The sequence below is a fragment of the Poecilia reticulata genome, chromosome 5 (genome assembly GCF_904066995.2).
Source record: "Poecilia reticulata chromosome 5, P_reticulata-male-v2, whole genome shotgun sequence".
Lineage (NCBI taxonomy): Eukaryota > Metazoa > Chordata > Actinopteri > Cyprinodontiformes > Poeciliidae > Poecilia > Poecilia reticulata.
In genome coordinates this window covers 20,269,167-20,286,573 of record NC_088834.1, presented here as the reverse complement: position 1 = coordinate 20,286,573, position 17,407 = coordinate 20,269,167, and the positions used below count along the sequence as shown (strand labels likewise).

The 17,407-nt window shown below is 40.1% G+C and overlaps 2 protein-coding genes across 8 annotated transcripts; one reads left to right on the top strand and one right to left on the bottom strand.

The window, feature by feature from the left end:
- Positions 1-5,557: 5,557 nt before the first annotated feature.
- Positions 5,558-8,132, top strand: eef1akmt3 (EEF1A lysine methyltransferase 3). 6 transcript variants are annotated; one of them, XM_008409979.3, is made up of 5 exons: positions 5,558-5,605; positions 5,677-5,707; positions 6,302-6,391; positions 6,477-6,588; positions 7,417-8,132. In XM_008409979.3, the coding sequence occupies exons 3-5, from the start codon at positions 6,320-6,322 to the stop codon at positions 7,812-7,814; spliced, it is 582 nt and encodes a 193-aa protein (XP_008408201.1). In that variant the 5' UTR covers positions 5,558-5,605; positions 5,677-5,707; positions 6,302-6,319; the 3' UTR covers positions 7,815-8,132. The 6 variants fall into 6 exon arrangements, with proteins under 6 accessions (XP_008408201.1, XP_081463379.1, XP_081463378.1 ...); XM_081607252.1 differs by having other exon boundaries at positions 5,589-5,605; positions 6,242-6,391; XM_081607253.1 differs by lacking the exon at positions 5,677-5,707 and having other exon boundaries at positions 5,587-5,605.
- A 6,701-nt stretch (positions 8,133-14,833) lies between these two features.
- Positions 14,834-17,191, bottom strand: cnpy2 (canopy FGF signaling regulator 2). Of its 2 annotated transcripts, XM_017304657.2 has the most exons (6): positions 17,043-17,191; positions 16,771-16,877; positions 16,573-16,688; positions 16,075-16,272; positions 15,798-15,894; positions 14,834-15,697 (listed from the first exon to the last, which is right to left on the bottom strand). In XM_017304657.2, the coding sequence occupies exons 2-6, from the start codon at positions 16,868-16,870 to the stop codon at positions 15,654-15,656; spliced, it is 555 nt and encodes a 184-aa protein (XP_017160146.1). In that variant the 5' UTR covers positions 16,871-16,877; positions 17,043-17,191; the 3' UTR covers positions 14,834-15,653. The 2 variants fall into 2 exon arrangements, with proteins under 2 accessions (XP_017160146.1, XP_008408203.1); XM_008409981.2 differs by lacking the exon at positions 17,043-17,191 and having other exon boundaries at positions 16,771-16,885.
- Positions 17,192-17,407: the final 216 nt, after the last annotated feature.

The window sequence follows — 17,407 nt, the reverse complement described above, 5'->3', positions numbered from 1 at the left end:
GTTTGGGGGGGAAAAAAAAGAAAAGAAAAAAAATCAGACACGCTTTTTTTTCGTTTATTAAACCAAAGCAAGAAATCAGATAACGAACCGAACCTAACCAGTCCGTGTAACCGTTATCCGATTTCCGATTTTGTGCACAAATCGAAAATAGAAAAGACAAATAACGACTGTTCAATTACGATTTTGTTTGTTTTTTATGAGACAAGTGACTTGACCCGGAAGTTCTCTCTTTCACGCTTACACAGGGGCCGTTTCGATATATAGGCTGCACACAGATTGTTATAAGGAGAGAGCAATATAACAAACTAGCTGGAAGAAAACCATTTTGGGGAATCCAAGGTAAAAGTAAAAGAGAGAGAGAAAGAAGAAAAGGATATAATAATAATAATAATAATAATAATAATAATAATAATAATAATAATAATAATAATAATAATAATAATAATGAATATTTTTTAAAAACCAAGAGGTAAAAAAGAACAACAAAATAATTTAGTGGTCATAATGACAGTAATTATGGTAATTGACAAACAGAAAGTAAAATATAATAATAATTTAAAGAAATCGTATCCATGAAAAGTTACATAGCAAAGTAATATAATTATCAAAGAAAATGAGGACAAATATATACACACATATACAGGTCCTTCTCAAAACATTAGCATATTGTGATAAAGTTCATTATTTTCCATAATGATAACAATTAAACTGTCACATATTTTAGATTCATTGCACACAAACTGAAATATTTAAGGTCTTTTACTGTTTTAATACTGATGATTTTGGCATACAGCTCATGAAAACCCAAAATCCCTGTCTCAAAAAATTTGCATATCATGAAAAAGTTCTCTGAACGAGCAATGAACCTCATCATCTGAATCAACGAAGTAACTCTAAACACCTGCAAAAGATTCCAGAGGCTTTTAAAAACTCCCAGCCTGGTTCATTACTCAAAACCGTAATCATGGGTAAGACTGCCGACCTGACTGCTGTCCAGAAGGCCATCATTAATGCCCTCAAGCAAGAGGGTAAGACACAGAAAGACATTTCTGAATTAATAGGCTGTTCCCAGAGTGCTGTATCAAGGCACCTCAGTGGGAAGGAAAAAGTGTGGCATAAAACGCTGCACAATGAGAAGAGGTGACCGAACCCTGAGGAAGATTGTGGAGAAAGGCTGATTCCAGACCTTGGGGGACCTGCGGAAGCAGTGGACTGAGTCTGAAGTAGAAACATCCAGAGCCACCGTGCACAGGCGTGTGCAGGAAATGGGCTACAGGTGCTGCATTCCCCAGGTCAAAGGTCAAGCCACTTTTGAACCAGAAACAGCAGCAGAAGCGCCTGACCTGGGCTACAGAGAAGCTGCACTGGACTGTTGCTCAGTGGTCCAAAGTACTTTTTTCGGATGAAAGCAAATTTTGCATGTCATTCGGAAATCAAGGTGCCAGAATCTGGAGGAAGACTGGGGAGAAGGAAATGCCAAAATGCCAGAAGTTCAGTGTCCAGTACCCACAGTCAGTGATGGTCTGGGGAGCCATGTCAGCTGCTGGTGTTGGTTCACTGTGTTTTATCAAGGGCAGGGTCAATGCAGCAGCATTCAGGAGATTTTGAAGCACTTCATGCTTCCATCTGCTGAAAAGCTTTATGGAGATGAAGATTTCATTTTTCAGCACAACCTGGCACCTGCTCACAGTGCCAAAACCACTGGTATTACTGACTATGGTGTTACTTTGCTCAATTGGCCTGCCAACTCTCCTGACCTGAACCCCATAGAGAATCTGTGGGATACTGTGAAGAGAAAGTTGAGAGACCAAGACCCAACACTCTGGATGAGCTTAAAGCCGCTATCGAAACATCCTGGGCTCCATAACTCCTCAGCAGAGTCACAGGATATATATGTATATGTGTGTGTCTGTGTATATAATTTTGAACAGTGAAATAGTAATAATGATAATAAAATATTACTGATAATATATTAGAAGTAGTGATAGAGATTTACAGTGCTAATAACAATAACATGGTGGGGAAGAGAAAAAAGAATAGAAAAATAATTTAGTTGTAATGACAGTCATTACTTGTCAGACTAAAAATAAATAAAAATAATAAAACAAAAAAATCTGACTTACAATTACAAAAGAAAATGAGAGCGAGAGAAAAAAATAAAGTACAGTTTAGATTAACAATATGTACAAAAAACCACATGTTCTGAAGTAAAGTTCGGGAGCCAGAAAGCCCGGAGTGAACCCACAAGTCAACTTTTTAAAAACCAAGCTAATTTATGTTAAGAACAGAACCAAAGGAAAATGTATGTCTTTCTACTTTGGAAGGTGTTTTTTTTTATCTAACATCACATAAGAGGGAAAACTCTGTTTTTACAGGAAAAAACCTCCACCAAAATGAGAAAAGTCAATGAAAATAGAGATGAGGATTTATTTTGTTATCCTCCTAATAATCTCTGTCTTTTGGAAAAGCATATCCACAACAACTGAGATCTAACATCACCTGTGTGGCTGGAGCGAACTGATCATAAGTCCAATTGAAGGCCTTTTTGAAAGGCGAAAACATCCTTTTAAGGAAACTGTATTTCTTGTATGCTCTTGTCTTTACAAGTTCACATCCAACAAATGCTGCAAAGTCATCGCAAAAGTTACTGTCTGGAATAACTGCGGCTTTGATCAGCTTTCTTGGTGAACCGTAGATCCCTAGAAGGTTGTTAACTATGACCTTAGCATAGTAATCTGAGTTTAGTTTCTGATCAATTTCATAGCATTTTTGAATGCCTAAGTGAGCTGACAGGTAAATGCAGAGACGCCTTTTCAGAACAGCAGACTGTTCCCTCAGCAGCAGTCGTTCAGAATCACGGGGGTATTTTTCCAAAAGTCTATTGACGACAGCAGAAATAATGTAAATCTCGTGTTTACATGTTTGGCATTGAAGCAAGTCTGACACCTCAGTGACAAACTCCTTAAGCACAGAGGGTTTGACACTGGATTTGCAAGTTTTGCAATGGAACTCACAGTCAGTCAAATCATCTTCTCCCTGAGCAATGCCGTGCTCAAAACATTGTATTCCTTTCTCTTGCTTCTCTTGACCTGCCCTGACTTCAGTGTGTGCTGTAGGGTCTACTCCTAGTAGCCCAGTCTGCACACTATCAAGGTCCCTCTTGGTAGCAGGATTATAAGGTGGTTGTTTGCTGGTTCCCTGATCCCCAATGTTGGGATGATGTTTTCGGCCAATGCTGCTGAGCTTTGAATGGATGGTTCCAATAGTAGGCCTGTTAAAGAATTTAAAGGGAGTAGATTTCTCTGCAGAAGAAACATGATCAAAGTCAGTAGAAAGTTCTGGAGCAGGAACTTGTGCAAAAGCAGCACAAGGTTGAGAATGAATTTGTACAGAGGCAGTACAAGGTTCTGGAGTAAATTGTTGTCCTTCCACCTTTTTCACTAAGGACTTAATCATTTTTTGAGGAAATGATTTTAACTGCCCATCATCATTGTCAATTGATTCTGACCTTCTGATCTTTAGAGGGATGGACATATTTGAAACATGGTTTTGTAATTTTTTGAAGGCAGTGTGTACATCATGGTTTGCAAATGTGCTTGGCAGACCACAAGTTACTGGATTAGGATGTTGTCCTGCCACATTTTTCACTAAGGACTTAATCACTTTTTGAGGAAATGATTTTAACTCTCCATCATGAATGACAGTTGATTCTAAGCTTTGTGTCTCTGGAGAGATGGAAGTATCTGAAACCTCACTTTGTAATTTGTTTAAGGCGGTGCGTATATCATGGTTTTCAAGAGTGTCTGGCACATTACAAGTTACTGGATTAGGATGTTGTACTGCCACATTTTCCATTAAGGACTTGATCAGTTTCTGAGGAAATGATTTTAACTGGTCATCAATGTCTGTTGATTCTGAGCTTTGGGTGTCTGTAGGGATGGAAATATGTGAAATCTCATTTTGTAATTCTTTAAATGCAGTGCACACCCCCTGGTTTTTAAAAGTGTTTGACACACTACAAGTTACTGGATCAGGACTTTGTCCTGCCATATTTTCCACAAAGGATTTAATCAGTTTTTGGGGAAATGAGTTTAACTGTCCATCGTCAAAGAAAGTTGATTCTGAGCTCTGACTGTCAGGAGAGTTGGAAGTAGATGAAAACTCACTTTGTAATTTTTTGAGGACAGCACATACATCTTGGTTTTCTAAAGTGTGTGCCACATTACAAATTACTTTATTAGGATGTTGTCCTGCCACATTCTCCGTTAAGGAGTTAGCCACTTTCTGAGGAAATGATTTTATCAGGTCATTGTCAATGACAGCTGATTCTGAGCTTTGGGTCTCGGGAGAGATGGGAGCATCTGAAAACTCACTTTGTAATTTTTTAACGATAGCATACACATCTTGGTTTTCAAAAATGTCTGCCACATTACAAGTTACTGGATTAGGATGTAGACCTGCCGCATTTTCCATTAAGGACTTCATCTGTTGTGGGAGAGATGATTTTAACTGGCCTTCTTCAATGTCAGTTGATTCTAAGTTTTGGGTCTCTGGAGGGATGAAAATATTTAAAACCTCATCTTGTAATCCTTCCAAGGGAGTGCGCACGTTTTGGTTTTCAAAAGTGTCTAGCACACCACAAGTTACTGGACTAGGATGTTGTTCTGCCGCATTTGTGGCATCTTGTTCTTCCATGGAGGACTTGAACAAGGTTCTAGGAGATTGTTTTAACTGGTCATCTTCAGTGACAGATGCTACGCTTTGGATCTCTGGAGGGATGGAAATATGTGAAACCTCATTTTGTAATTCTTTGAAGGCAGTGTCTAGTTCTTGGTTTTCAAAAGTGTCTGGCGACTTCAACATCCTCTGAAAAAGTCTCTTGAAAAATGTTTCAGTCGTTTTCCTCGCAACTGTGTACAGTTTTTCTGAAGAGCTTACCTTTTTCAGATCCTCATCTGTTTTTGCCACATCAGAGCTGCAAGAGGGAAGCAGACGATTAACGACAGAAGGAACAGGAGAAACAGGCAGCTCGTTTTTATCACGGTACCTTAGATGAAAGTAGATCTTGCGAGTCAGTTTTTGGGCAAGTCTCTGAGTTTCGAGAGAAGCTGTCATTTTGTGAACTCTTCTATCTAAACTCTCTTCAGATTCATAAGCCCTTCTGAGTCTATCGAGCAATGCGTTGAGCTCTGCACTGATATTGTCAAAATCAATTCTAGAAAGCTCCTGGTTTTCCATGAAAATATCAAAGCGTGTGATGTTAGAGCAGCTTGATGTTTCCGATTGAGAAGTTTCAGTATCCATCATCCAGAATTTTCTATCAAAGTTATGCTGTCTTTCTAAGTTGCTTCTTGTTTTTCTGCTGTTTCTTTTTGTCCTAAGACAGCAATTTGTTGCTAAAGTTTTCTGGGAGTAGTGTCCAACAGAAATGAAGTAAATTCTAACTACACTTGGTTACATTAAGTCAGTGACTATGACGTATTAAAGGCTTTGGCCTTTGCGTGTCGCTTGGTGACAAGACGTCATAGTTCATGACGTGATCAAAGGCAAATCCGATTTTAAACGATACGCCATAAATAGGCAGATGTGAAGGGACAACCATAAGGTACAATAACTTTTGGCAGTTCCGTAATAACGTCGAACGTAATACTTTACGTTAGCCTTCTGTTCTTTCAGATTCCTTGATGATGGTCTGACTGGTTAACTGGTAAGTCAGGATGTCATACAGCTGCTTATAACACAGTGTATGACGATCCAACTTCAACGTTATGGCGCTATGTTGCTGATTAAATAAAACCAAATGGTAACCACAGCTATATCTGTCAGACAAGTGCCTGTCAAATATAGCCGTCAGTTTGTGCTGCGCGTATGGTGATCTGATAACGTATGCTGACAAAACACCGGTGTTTTGTCCCTTTTTTTACCCGGAAACTAAAAGGATCTTTAAATCCTTTCAAAGTAAAAGCTGAGCGTTGTCTTAATACATGCTTGAAGCTTTATCTCCTTTTAAGTTAACTTTTTATTTTTTTCTTTTGCAAATTGAATTGTAATGAATTGAACATTTACTTAAAATATAAATAAACTCCCAATTTTAACAATAATTTTTGAGAGCTCCTCGGAAACAACCGTACTCGTTAATTTGACCTGGAAGATTTCTACTTTCGTCTTCCACAGTGGAAATGGTAGCTCTTGAATCGTGAAAATCGCAGTTTATTAATCATAAATCATGATTTGTGCTGAGGATGAAGACGACCCGTTCCCTGTCGACGATGACTGCCTGTCCACTGAAACGTTTTCGCAGGAGACGGTGTACAGGCTGATGGGCGAAGAACTCCGCATAGAGCAGCTTTTCGGGGCCAACCTCGGCGTGGCTGCTCCTGTCTGGGAAGCTGTAAGAGCGGATGACATTAAACCAAAGCTTTCTGTGATGACTGGGTTAGAGAAGTTGCATGGTAACTGCGTGACTGGGTCCACAGGCGCTGCATTTATGCTGCTACTTTGAGGATCAGTCTGTGGAGTTCAGAGGAAGGCGCGTCATAGAGCTGGGAGCAGGAACCGGGGTGGTCGGTATTTTGGCTGCTCGTCTGGGTAGGTTAGAATTCATTCATTCATTCATTCATTCATTCATTCATTCATTCATTCATTCATTCATTCATTCAGACAAAGTGCTTTATGTACTCATTCGTTTTATTAATTAGTCCATCCTGGAGTCGATGCATATATTCGTTTATTTATTCATCAGTCCATTCATTCATTATATTTCATTCATGCATTCATCATCTCATTCATTCATGTGTTCATGAGTTTATCAGTCAATTCATGACTCAGGCCAAGTGGATTTGAATCTCTTTAGAGAACTTTTACTATCTGCCCACTAGATGGCAGTGTATTACAGTGAAGTCCAACAAAGTGGCTTTCATGCAAATAAAAAATGGCTGCATGATTTTAGGAAAACATGAAATATTTTTGCTGGATACTGCAATAACAATATCAATTGTGATTAAGAAACTAGCTTGCTTCTTCTTCTGTCTTTTCTTTTGTCTTTTTGCAAATATATGATTGGCAAGCAGAGTTTTAATGAATGGTCCCAGAAATATAACAAATCTGCAGATCTGTTTCACATCTCACCTCCACGGTCACTACAATCTACTTAATATTGAACTATCCTTTGATTTCAGTGTAACTTGCCTTGGTGATCTGCTATGTTAAAATCTCATGTCCAACGCATTGCAGAAAAATCTCTTCACATTCATTTTTATTTGCTTCATTGCTCATCAGTCTGTTATAACTTAAGCACTTCTTGTGTTTCGCAACCTAAACGGCAATCAAGACAAGTTCTGAGACTTTCTGGATGTCTTCAGACTCATCCCATTTTGAGTTTTCACCTGCGTCACATGACGCTGTGTTGTCTTCCAGGTGCAGAGGTGACCGTCACAGACCTCCCTCTGGCTCTGCCACAGCTTCAGGCGAACGTCTCTGCCAACGTTCCCCCTGCCGGCTGGCCTTCTGCCCCTCCCGCTGTCCTCCCTCTGTGCTGGGGGGAGGACCACCTTGCCTTCCCCTCCGACTGGGATCTGGTGCTCTGTGCGGACATCGTCTACCTGCCAGAGACGTACCCTCTGCTGGTGGAGACGCTGGCTCATTTGTGCAAAAACGGGGCCGTGGTGTATCTCTCGTCCAAAATGCGCAGAGAGCACCGGACTCAGAGTTTCTACGAGGAGCACCTGCGCAGCAGATTTGATGTGGAGCTTGTGCTTCGCGATGACAATCAAAATAATAATATTTACTGTGCGTCCAAGAGAGCAGAGGAGTAACAAGAGGAAGAGCTTAATAAGAGACTGGACAGAAAACAGTTTTTGTTTACAACAGAGTAAAAGCAACAAAAAAATTGTATTCATGTCTGGGTTTGTCCTTTAAAGAAAGGATTTGTTACAGAAAACATTATTGTTTTTATGTGCTTGCAAGTATTATTGAACCTGAAACTTATGGAAGCTGTTGGTTTTTAACTTAAGTCTTAATGTTTAATTTCTCTACAATTTTCAACCAAACTTTGCTGCAAATGTTCTTTTAAATAAAAAGTAACTTTAATCTTTACCTCTTGGAATATATAAAGTCACTTTACAGATCCAGAAGCTTTTCAGTACTCATGAGTTTGTTTTGCATTTTGTAACAACCGCCTAATTAATGCATACGTGCAATAACACAATTTTTAACACAGACACCAACATTCTTAGCAGCATTATTTCTAATAAGTTATTAGAAAACATCAACACAAAGTTGCTCTCCTCCCAAACTGTGCTGTCAGACATCAACAGATGTCCCTCCCCTGCAGCCGCCTGTCGGCCCTTCATCCCCTCTGCCCTGCACTCTGCTGATGTGCAGCTTTTCTGTTCAGGAAAGGAAAGCCTGTTTGTTACGCTGGAGAGTTTCAAAGAAAGGGAGACGACCCGACTGCAGCCGGTCACTCCCTAAGCTACAATTCACATAACAAAACAACAGATCTCTATCTGCTCGCCGGCCCAGCGCCTCCCACGCGACCGTCCCAAAAAACTCTAATCACTTTTTTTTGTTGATGCTTCATTCTTATAATACCTCATTACTATAGCAACTATTGAAGGGATGAAAAAATAAACAAATTGCACATACGAGATATACCAATAGATTAATAGGATTTTTACTGATATAACAACCTTTTTTGTGTATTATCAACACAAATAAAAAATAAATGAATGCCTCTTTAAAATAGCATTTTTATTATCAATTTTCAGAAACATGGGAGACAAACAATCATTGAGACAATTAAGAGTATATTTGAAATGTTAATTTAAGATAAAGATAACGATTTTGGCAAATTTAAGCATAAATAATAGAGGAAATGTTGGTTAATTTTTAAAAAAAACTTAAAATTTTACTATTTAAAAATTGCCACATGAGCAGAGGATGGACCCTTAATAGCTGTTTGCGTGTGTGTGTGTGTGTGTGTGTGTGTGTGTGCGTGCGGGTGTGTGTGTTTAAAGAGTGGGAGGAGGACAGAGAGCCACCATCCCCTAAAACTCTTTGTCCTGTTTGGACTTCATTATTCATCGCCTCACCTCAGGAACAGCTTGGTTAAGGTTTTTGAAAACAGCAGCTGAAGGTAAGTGTTAAAGCTTGTTTGGGATGCAATATATAAAACATTTTACTTTATACTTGTCAGTCTGTATTTGCTTATTTTAAATTGCGTAATTTGGAGCAAATGAACCTTAAAATATGTTTTCTTTGGTAACGCTTCAGATCTGTGCTTGGCAGCAACTGATGGAGTTTTGGCTGGACCATCAGGGTCAGTCACAGATGTACTCCAGATTTGGGACTCTTCCTTCGAGAAATTGTGCAAACAAGTGAGTTAAATAAAAAGAAAATAAAAACTTTTAGTTAGACAATGCTTAAAAAAGTGTTACTTTTTAGAAAAAGTCTCTTAAAAACTTTATTGTCAAACATGCTCCAATAATCTAATCTCTTAAACTGAACATTTTTGAGAAACTGAATAGAGTTGTGTAAAATCCGTTTCCAAACATTTTAAACTGACCAATATAGGATGTTGTATTTAATATGAATTATTATGTATGAATTCTTTTGCATAGTATTAAGTCATAAATGATTTGCAGCTGGCTGAATCTTGAGGTAAAATGCATTTAACACATTTCAACTTTATGTTGTCCAAGTTGAATTAAATTTGAATTTTTTCACCATTTTACTCACAGCTATCATGAGAGACGGCAGGCGACCTATAACACACTGTGCTATGGAGAGCAGCAGGATCAGGGAAGGGAGTGCAGTGACTGGACGGTACCAGGATCAAGAGCAGGAGGAGCTCTACAGGGATATACCAACTGGACCGACCGAGAGCCGCCCGACTCCTCTTCCCCAAACTTTCCCTTCATTTTACACCGTCATGAACAGCGCCACCAGGACCTGGGGGAGTATCGGCAACACAACCCCAGAGACAAAGAGTGGGCGCCTCATGGAGCTGCAAGGGACTACGACAGAGGATTTCTGAGAGACACATGGCCAAAGCGGTGGGACCAGAGTCAGCCTTCCCGTTACAACAGAGATGTTTCTGCTAAGAGGACCGACAGCAGCTATCGCGAGCTGGAGGCCTGGGCAGCCCGGTACAGTCACTCGCTGCCAAGGAGGAGACGCTTAGAAGCAGAGTTACGAGAGGCCGTCCAAGGCCAGTCAGATAGAGAAAAACTTTTGACACATCCTGAAGTTCAGCTACAATACAACCAGCTAAATCGAAGCAGCAGAGCGCATGTGCTGTGGGACAAAGCAGGACCTCTTTGTCCCACAGCCCACATGGAGGGAAGCACTGAATACCAATCAAGGGTACTGGACAAACCTCCTGGATATATTGGACCTCCTCCCTACAACAGGCCACACAAAAGTCCACCTGTGATGCACCATTGTGATTTTGGCAGGCGGCTGGTTGGGAAGAAGCAAGCCGACTGGTCACAGCCAACTCTCAGAAAGTCAGATGTCCCTTTAGATTTGGAAACCAAGAGGAAAGTCGAGAAAGATGCAAGTAAAATCTGCCCTGGACTGGAGGAACTAGAGTTCAGCAAACATGAGAGTGATGCTTTACAAGGAGTCGGTTCTATTGATGTGCAGAAACCTGAAGGTATACTGGATGAAGAACCACAAGCAGTTCAGAAGTCAGACATGGAGAAGGAAGAAATCTGTAAGGTCATAGAAGGAAGGAAGTTCAGACTAAAGAAAAAGACAGGAGGGATGACAATATTCTGCCTTGTGTCTCGAATAGCTAGCCCCTCTGAAACCACATCTTTACCAGTCTGTACCTCCCAAACAAGCGTCCAAAGCACAGAAATGGGAGAGCTTTCAAAAGACAGACAGGTTGGCAACCAAGTGAACAAGATCGCTGATGACGTGGACTTCAGAGCACACACACCAACAGAGCAGTCAGATAAAAAGACCCCCGAATGCAAGGAAAAGGTTATGCCTAAAGATGACCTAGCAAACAACAATGTTTTCCTGGAAAAATCTGGATTTGTATCTCAGTCTGTGGAGCCTGTGTTGACCAGATATCCTTTATGGAGGGAGCCTAGTTCCAGTACCAAGGCAGAAACTGAGAGCTTCAACACAAACTGTTTGAAAGAGACAAAAGGAAGCATCTTGAACCAAGATGAAGGTGGGGACGTAAGATGTCAATCAATGGTCTTTGAAAAGAAGAAACTAGACATCGCTGAGGATATGAAAGGGCTACTGGTGACAGACACCAGCTGTGTTGTTGTCAAAGTGGAGGTGATTCCTTCACCAAAGAAGGAGCAAGTTTACTATTTAGACTCCACAGCACATGATGAAAGCAGAACATCTGAATCCAACTCTCAGGTTTATCTAGATGTTGCAACTGATCCGAGCAATGAGGCCTTGCAAAGGTATGAAGACCCTGAAGCTGACCTGGATCCAATACTTTTGAAGAAACAGGAAGACAAAGAGAGTGGCAATTCCCCCTCTGGTGTGCAGTCACCTTTGGTTTCTGAAAGGGAAATGTTGGAGAAGCGTGCTGAAAGAATCCTTGGAATACCTCTGCATGATGATGAACAGCAAACCGATGATGAAGAACTACCGATTGATCTGTGCAAGGAGGAGCAGAGTGAGGAGGCTGAACCACCTGATTCAGGGCAAACTCTAGAGGATACAGCAGAGGTTCTCCTAGTGGACAAAGATTACAGTAGAAAGCTGCCAACAAGTGAAGATGATAAAGATTTTGCAGCATCTCAACAACCAGCCAACAACGTGGCTGAAGATGAAAACACCGAGTCCCAACTTGAAACAAACAATACTTCAACCAAAAATGAATTGAACAAAGAAAGAGGGGGTGAATTTACGTGTGGCGAAAGTGAAAACGAAGAGCACCTCGTTGAGCTCAGCAATACTTATTCAGTTTCTTCAGATTCAAGCATACAGGAAGGTGCTGATTCTGAACCGGATGCACAAAGTGCTGACCCAACTCCTCACTCTGATGCCTCACCTCCTCTTTTCCCAGAATCACCCGATTCTCCTTTAAGCTCCACTCTCAGTGAAGAGCAACTCCCAAGCCCTCCTCCTCTGGAAGTATTGCTAGAAGCGGATGTGGAGAGTGGTGCCGAGCCTAAGCATAGTGGGGATGAGATGTCAGACTCTGCTGAAAACGTGTCCTTGGCCACAGAAATGAAAAAAGTTTTGCCACATCTACACAATCACCAATGTGACAACACTTTTTGTGTCACTGAGAAGGAGCAAACAGCTGAGAATGATTCATCTAGAGCTGAAGCAAAATATGAAGATCTAAACATTCCAACCCAAACTGAAGGTGCCACTTATGCAAACAAGGACCAGGATCTTCAACTAGCCGACAGTAATTTCTCTGATCCTACAGTTCATGCAGAAGACAATGAAGAAAATCCAAGAAATTGTGAATCAGAAGATTACGGCTTACCAAAGTCTGATTTGGAGGAAAATGTTTTGTGCAAGACAGAAAAAGATGTGACTCTAAATCCAGATCTGACTGAAAGTCCGTTGAAAGAAACAAGCAATGAGAGAGATGAATTCACTCAAACCCAACTAAACAACTTGCAAAACTCACAAGATGAATGCCCTGACGATACCTGTCCTTCATCTGGTGAGGTCTTAAACAAGCTCCTAACCTCTGATATTTCATCTTCTCCACAAGATTCTGACAGAGACCATACTCCTCTCTCCAAAACTGAAATAACTGGGTGTCCTCTAAGCATCAACATCACTGCTGCTCCAGACATTGTGGGAAATCCCTCTAATTCTTTTTATCTGGATTCCTGCGAAGAATCCAGCCAGTTGAAAACTTTTCTTTCCCAAGAGGAAGACGTTTCTCCAAAGTTCTCTCCATCTTCTGCACAAAAGAGAGCATCTCAGTATCCTAAGTCCCTGTTGGATGTGGTAAGTCGCATCAGGAAGCACACAGCACCTGACTCCGAGAGCGAAGAGGAGGAAGTTAGTGAACAGTGGGATCTGAGTTGTCTAGATGTGGTGGCAGACACAAAGTCTGAGAAGAACTTCTCTGACGAGCTGCAGGCAGTTTTAAAGCACAGCACTGAGACTGGTCAGGCGGACCAGTATGACAAAGACCCAGAGGGACATGCTGAAGAAGACACTACGTCCTGCAGCAGCCACGTGTCTGAAGACACCGTTACTTTAGGGATTGAAAAAACAACACTCTCTGGTGAGGTGAAAGAGGAGTATGACACTGTCAACCAGGAGCTAAGATGCTCCAGTGAAGAAAAAGATGAAATCCAACTGGAAGAAAGTGAAGAAGAAGAGGACAACATTTGTGGTTCTAGTGAAGAGAGTCCAGTGGAGGTAGATCAAGAGGTCAGTGAGTTAGTTGAGTTAGACTAACAAGATATCTAACAAACAGTGCCTTGCAAACGTATTCTGACCCCTTAAACTTCATATTTGGTAGCATTACAACCAACAACCTCAGTGTGTTTTATTGGGCCTTATCTACTAAACCCCTAAGCTAAGCAAAACTGAGAAATGGGAGGATAAAGACATGTGGTTTTAAGTTGTTTTACAAATAAAAACAAATCTGGCATGTGTCTGCATGTCAAGTGCATGACAAATACATTTTATATACACATGCATACTCTGATATCCCTAAATAAAATCCATAAAATTGCCACCAGAAGTCACTTTATTAGTGAACAAGTGTGTAATTTAATCTCAGTAGGATCCAGCTGTTCTGAGGTTTCTTAGAGAACATTAACTTTTTGGTCAACATCTAAACTGTACTTGTAGTTGCTGAGAAAGACTCCCTGTCTCTCTGAACACACCATACCAATGGTAAAATAAGATGGTGGGGGCATCATGCTGTGGGGGGGATTTTCCTTCAATAGGAACATTGAAATGGTCAACGTTGACTGGAAAACCCATCAAGGTAAATACAAGGAAGCAAACCTATTCAGAAAAGCAAAATACTTGAGAGTAGAGCTAAGGTTTACAACAATCCTAAACTTAAAACTAGCAATTCCAAGCATCAATTTCCTTCGAATTTGCAATTTCTTTATTTTATACCACACAGTTATGCATAACATTTTAGGTGTAAATATTTCAAGGAGTGAGGATATTTTTGCAAGTCACTGTACAATATCTTTATTTTATCCATACTGTCAGTTATTTTAGAGGTTTTATAGCTGAGTGATAAAAACAGAAAATAAGTAGAATGTTTGCTTAGGTTTCAGTGCGGAGAATGAGATGTTTATGAGATGATTCAGATTATTTATGTCTTGAGTCTAGAAATAAAGGCTGAACTCATGTTGAGGTCATAGAAATATATTTGAAGGGAAAAGAGATTCTGAAATTCATACAAATGTGGAAATTTCAAGTCACTTGTGAAACTGTTTTTTTTTGGGTTTTTTTAAAATAAAAGCCAGAATGTAATTTTTGCTCATTCAGCATCAGCATAGCGTCATAACACAGATCACTCTATTGATGTAACAAGAGTTTGGTGTAATTATGCTGACAGAGGAACTAAACTTAAATATTCACATGACCATACTTAAATTAATCCTATAAATATTACATGTTTTTATGTCCTAATCAAAAAATTACAACACAATATGTAATGTACGTAAAAGAAAAAAATAAAATAAAAAGCCACTTTCTAGATTTTTTGTGGCTACAATTACCCAAACTACTTAACACCTTTTTGCTTTATTGAAGCAAAAATGTGTAGGTGAATTAAGACAATTAAACATAAGGTCACTCAGAGCCAGAAATCTTAACACAAATGTTCACACTCAGATGTAAACAGACTCAACAGTCTTGATGAAATTTTTTATTTTTTTTTAAATCATCTGTTTATTAGTTTTTATAGTGAAAAAGCTGAAACTGAAACATGGACATACTCTTGGGATTGAAGAAAGTCTGGCTTACAGACATGAAGGTTTTCTTCTAATGCTAGACGTTTGTAATCCAGGTTGTGCAAAAACTACCACATCAAAATTTATAGAAATTTGCTAAACATGAGCATAAAGTGTAGGTATATGTTGGTGGATTCATAGATCCTTCTGTAAAACAGAAGGGTGTATGCAGTCTGTGCACCATGTAATTGAATTGTGGTAGTTGTTACAATCAAATTGTGCAGTTGTTGGGGAGGTACTTTTCAAAACGTCAGGATTACTCAAGAAATATTTGCCATGGAAAACCTAACTTCACTTAAATAAAATTTATTTGTAAAGTTTTTAAAGTCAATCTCAGATTAAAGTCAATCTTTAGATTGACTTAATAGACTAAAGAAAAACAAGTCAGGAAAGCCTCAAATTAACGCTATAAATCTGGACTGATAAATGAACTTTAAGTGCCATTTCAAATTTCCAACATGACACTAAACATTAATTCCTATTGTTCACAGTTTGAGTTTAATGAGGAATGTTTGATGGGAATGAAAGAAACAAATATATAACATACAGTAACTGGATCGGTAACCAAGAACAACACAGCATAATTAGACGGCAAGTTCTCCTAAATTCTCTGTGATCCTATACAAAAAGATTTGTTTACATCTTGAGGCAATGTCATGAGACTTTACAGCACCAGAAGATTTGGTTTGTGTCAGAGATCGCAGCTCTGACGAGAGAATATCAAAGCTCATCATGGGGAATGTTTAAGGCGTGGTCACAGAGGTCTGCAAGGCACACAAACAGCAACAAAAAAAAAAATTGAAATTACACAAACATACTGTGGCTCAAATTCACAAAGAGGAGCAAAGCAAATGGTGACCATACCTGTCCTTTTACTGCAGAGTTTGTCTTTCACATTGTCCGTTTCATGAGCGAAGAATTCGATAATTTCATCTTCGTGATGTTCGACAATTGTTTCACACTTCAGGAAAAAAAGGTAATAAAATAAGAGCACAACTCTTAGTGAATGTCTCAACATGATTTGTCTTCTTGTTAATGAACGAACAACTAAATTAAAGTAAATAAACATCATGATTAGTTTAAAAGCTTGTGTAGAAGTTCTTCAACTTTGCAAGAGGGCAAAAGAGAAAACTATACTCACTGCAAATTTTAAGCTGGATGTCACTCTTGAGTCCAACGCGGCCTCTGAGAGGTCCATGTCCTCACCGGTCCGAGACTTGACCCTGACGTAGGACTTCCTGTTAGTGGACGGATCCGTGCGCTCTCCGTAGTCCTCCATCCTCTCACACACACTCTCCATCAGATCCAGGAGGTTTCCCTCTGAGCGTGCCAGGGGAATCTGTTTGCAGCAAAGATCACACACACACACACACACACACACACACACACACACACACACACACACACACACACACACACACACACACACACACACACACACACACACACACACACACACACACACAAAATCTAACTAACCACAAAGGGTCTGGCTAAGCCCAAAAAGAGGTCTGCTCGGACATAATATTAGATAGGATAAGAAAACAAACATACTTTTTGATTAACTGAATCCTTCAAGGTAATAGTTTTAGTTGCACCGCCTGATCACAACAGTACTGCTCTGAAATGACCCCCTTACCTCTCTGATGGACTGACTCCCATCCGGATTGATCCTGAAGGATCCAGTCTGGATCATTTTCTTTGGATCTACCTGGGATATGGCCCACTCCATCTCATCGACTAGAGCCCTGCAGGCTGAGCAGGCAGCAGAACACAGGAACATGAGGAGTTTTCTGAATTTGTTGTGAAAACTGATCAAGAAGACACAAACGGATACCTCCACATCTGATGTCCTGTCCTTGTCTGGCAGCGCAGCTGAAGCTCAGGAGGAGAAACATAACTACACAGGACGTGAGTAGGAGAGCAGCATCCCTCATCTTAACTCTAAACATAGAGATGCCACTTTATCGCCAGCCGGCACATCAATACATTCAAAAACCGCAACAGGTTCACTGGTAAAACTCTCTACCCCTGTCTCATCTTTATTATTCTGTTCTGCAACCTAACCTAACCCTATGCGAAGTTAAAGCCCTTTTTCGTTTAACTTACCTGTTTCTGGAAGCTTCTCAGGATGAACTTCTAGGCTTTTCCAAGCTGTTTTAAAGCATTCGGTGAAATGTGGTGACGTAGCAACGGAGTAGCTCTTCCACCAGCGGTGAGCTCTGCACATACAGGACAGCTCCCCCGCGTGGCCAGGAAGATTCCAGCAGCTCCACTGTTACCAGGGCAACCTCAAAGAAGCCTAGCAACCACACAAGTTTGAACAGTTAGAAGTTAAACAACTTTCATATAATCCTCAACCACCCTATGTTTAAGTTTCTCAAATGTACAGTGTGGTAAGTTTTCATGAAGGCATATTATGCGAATTTAGCCTCTTTTATACCTGTCAATGTATGCTTTCCTATAAGCAGAAA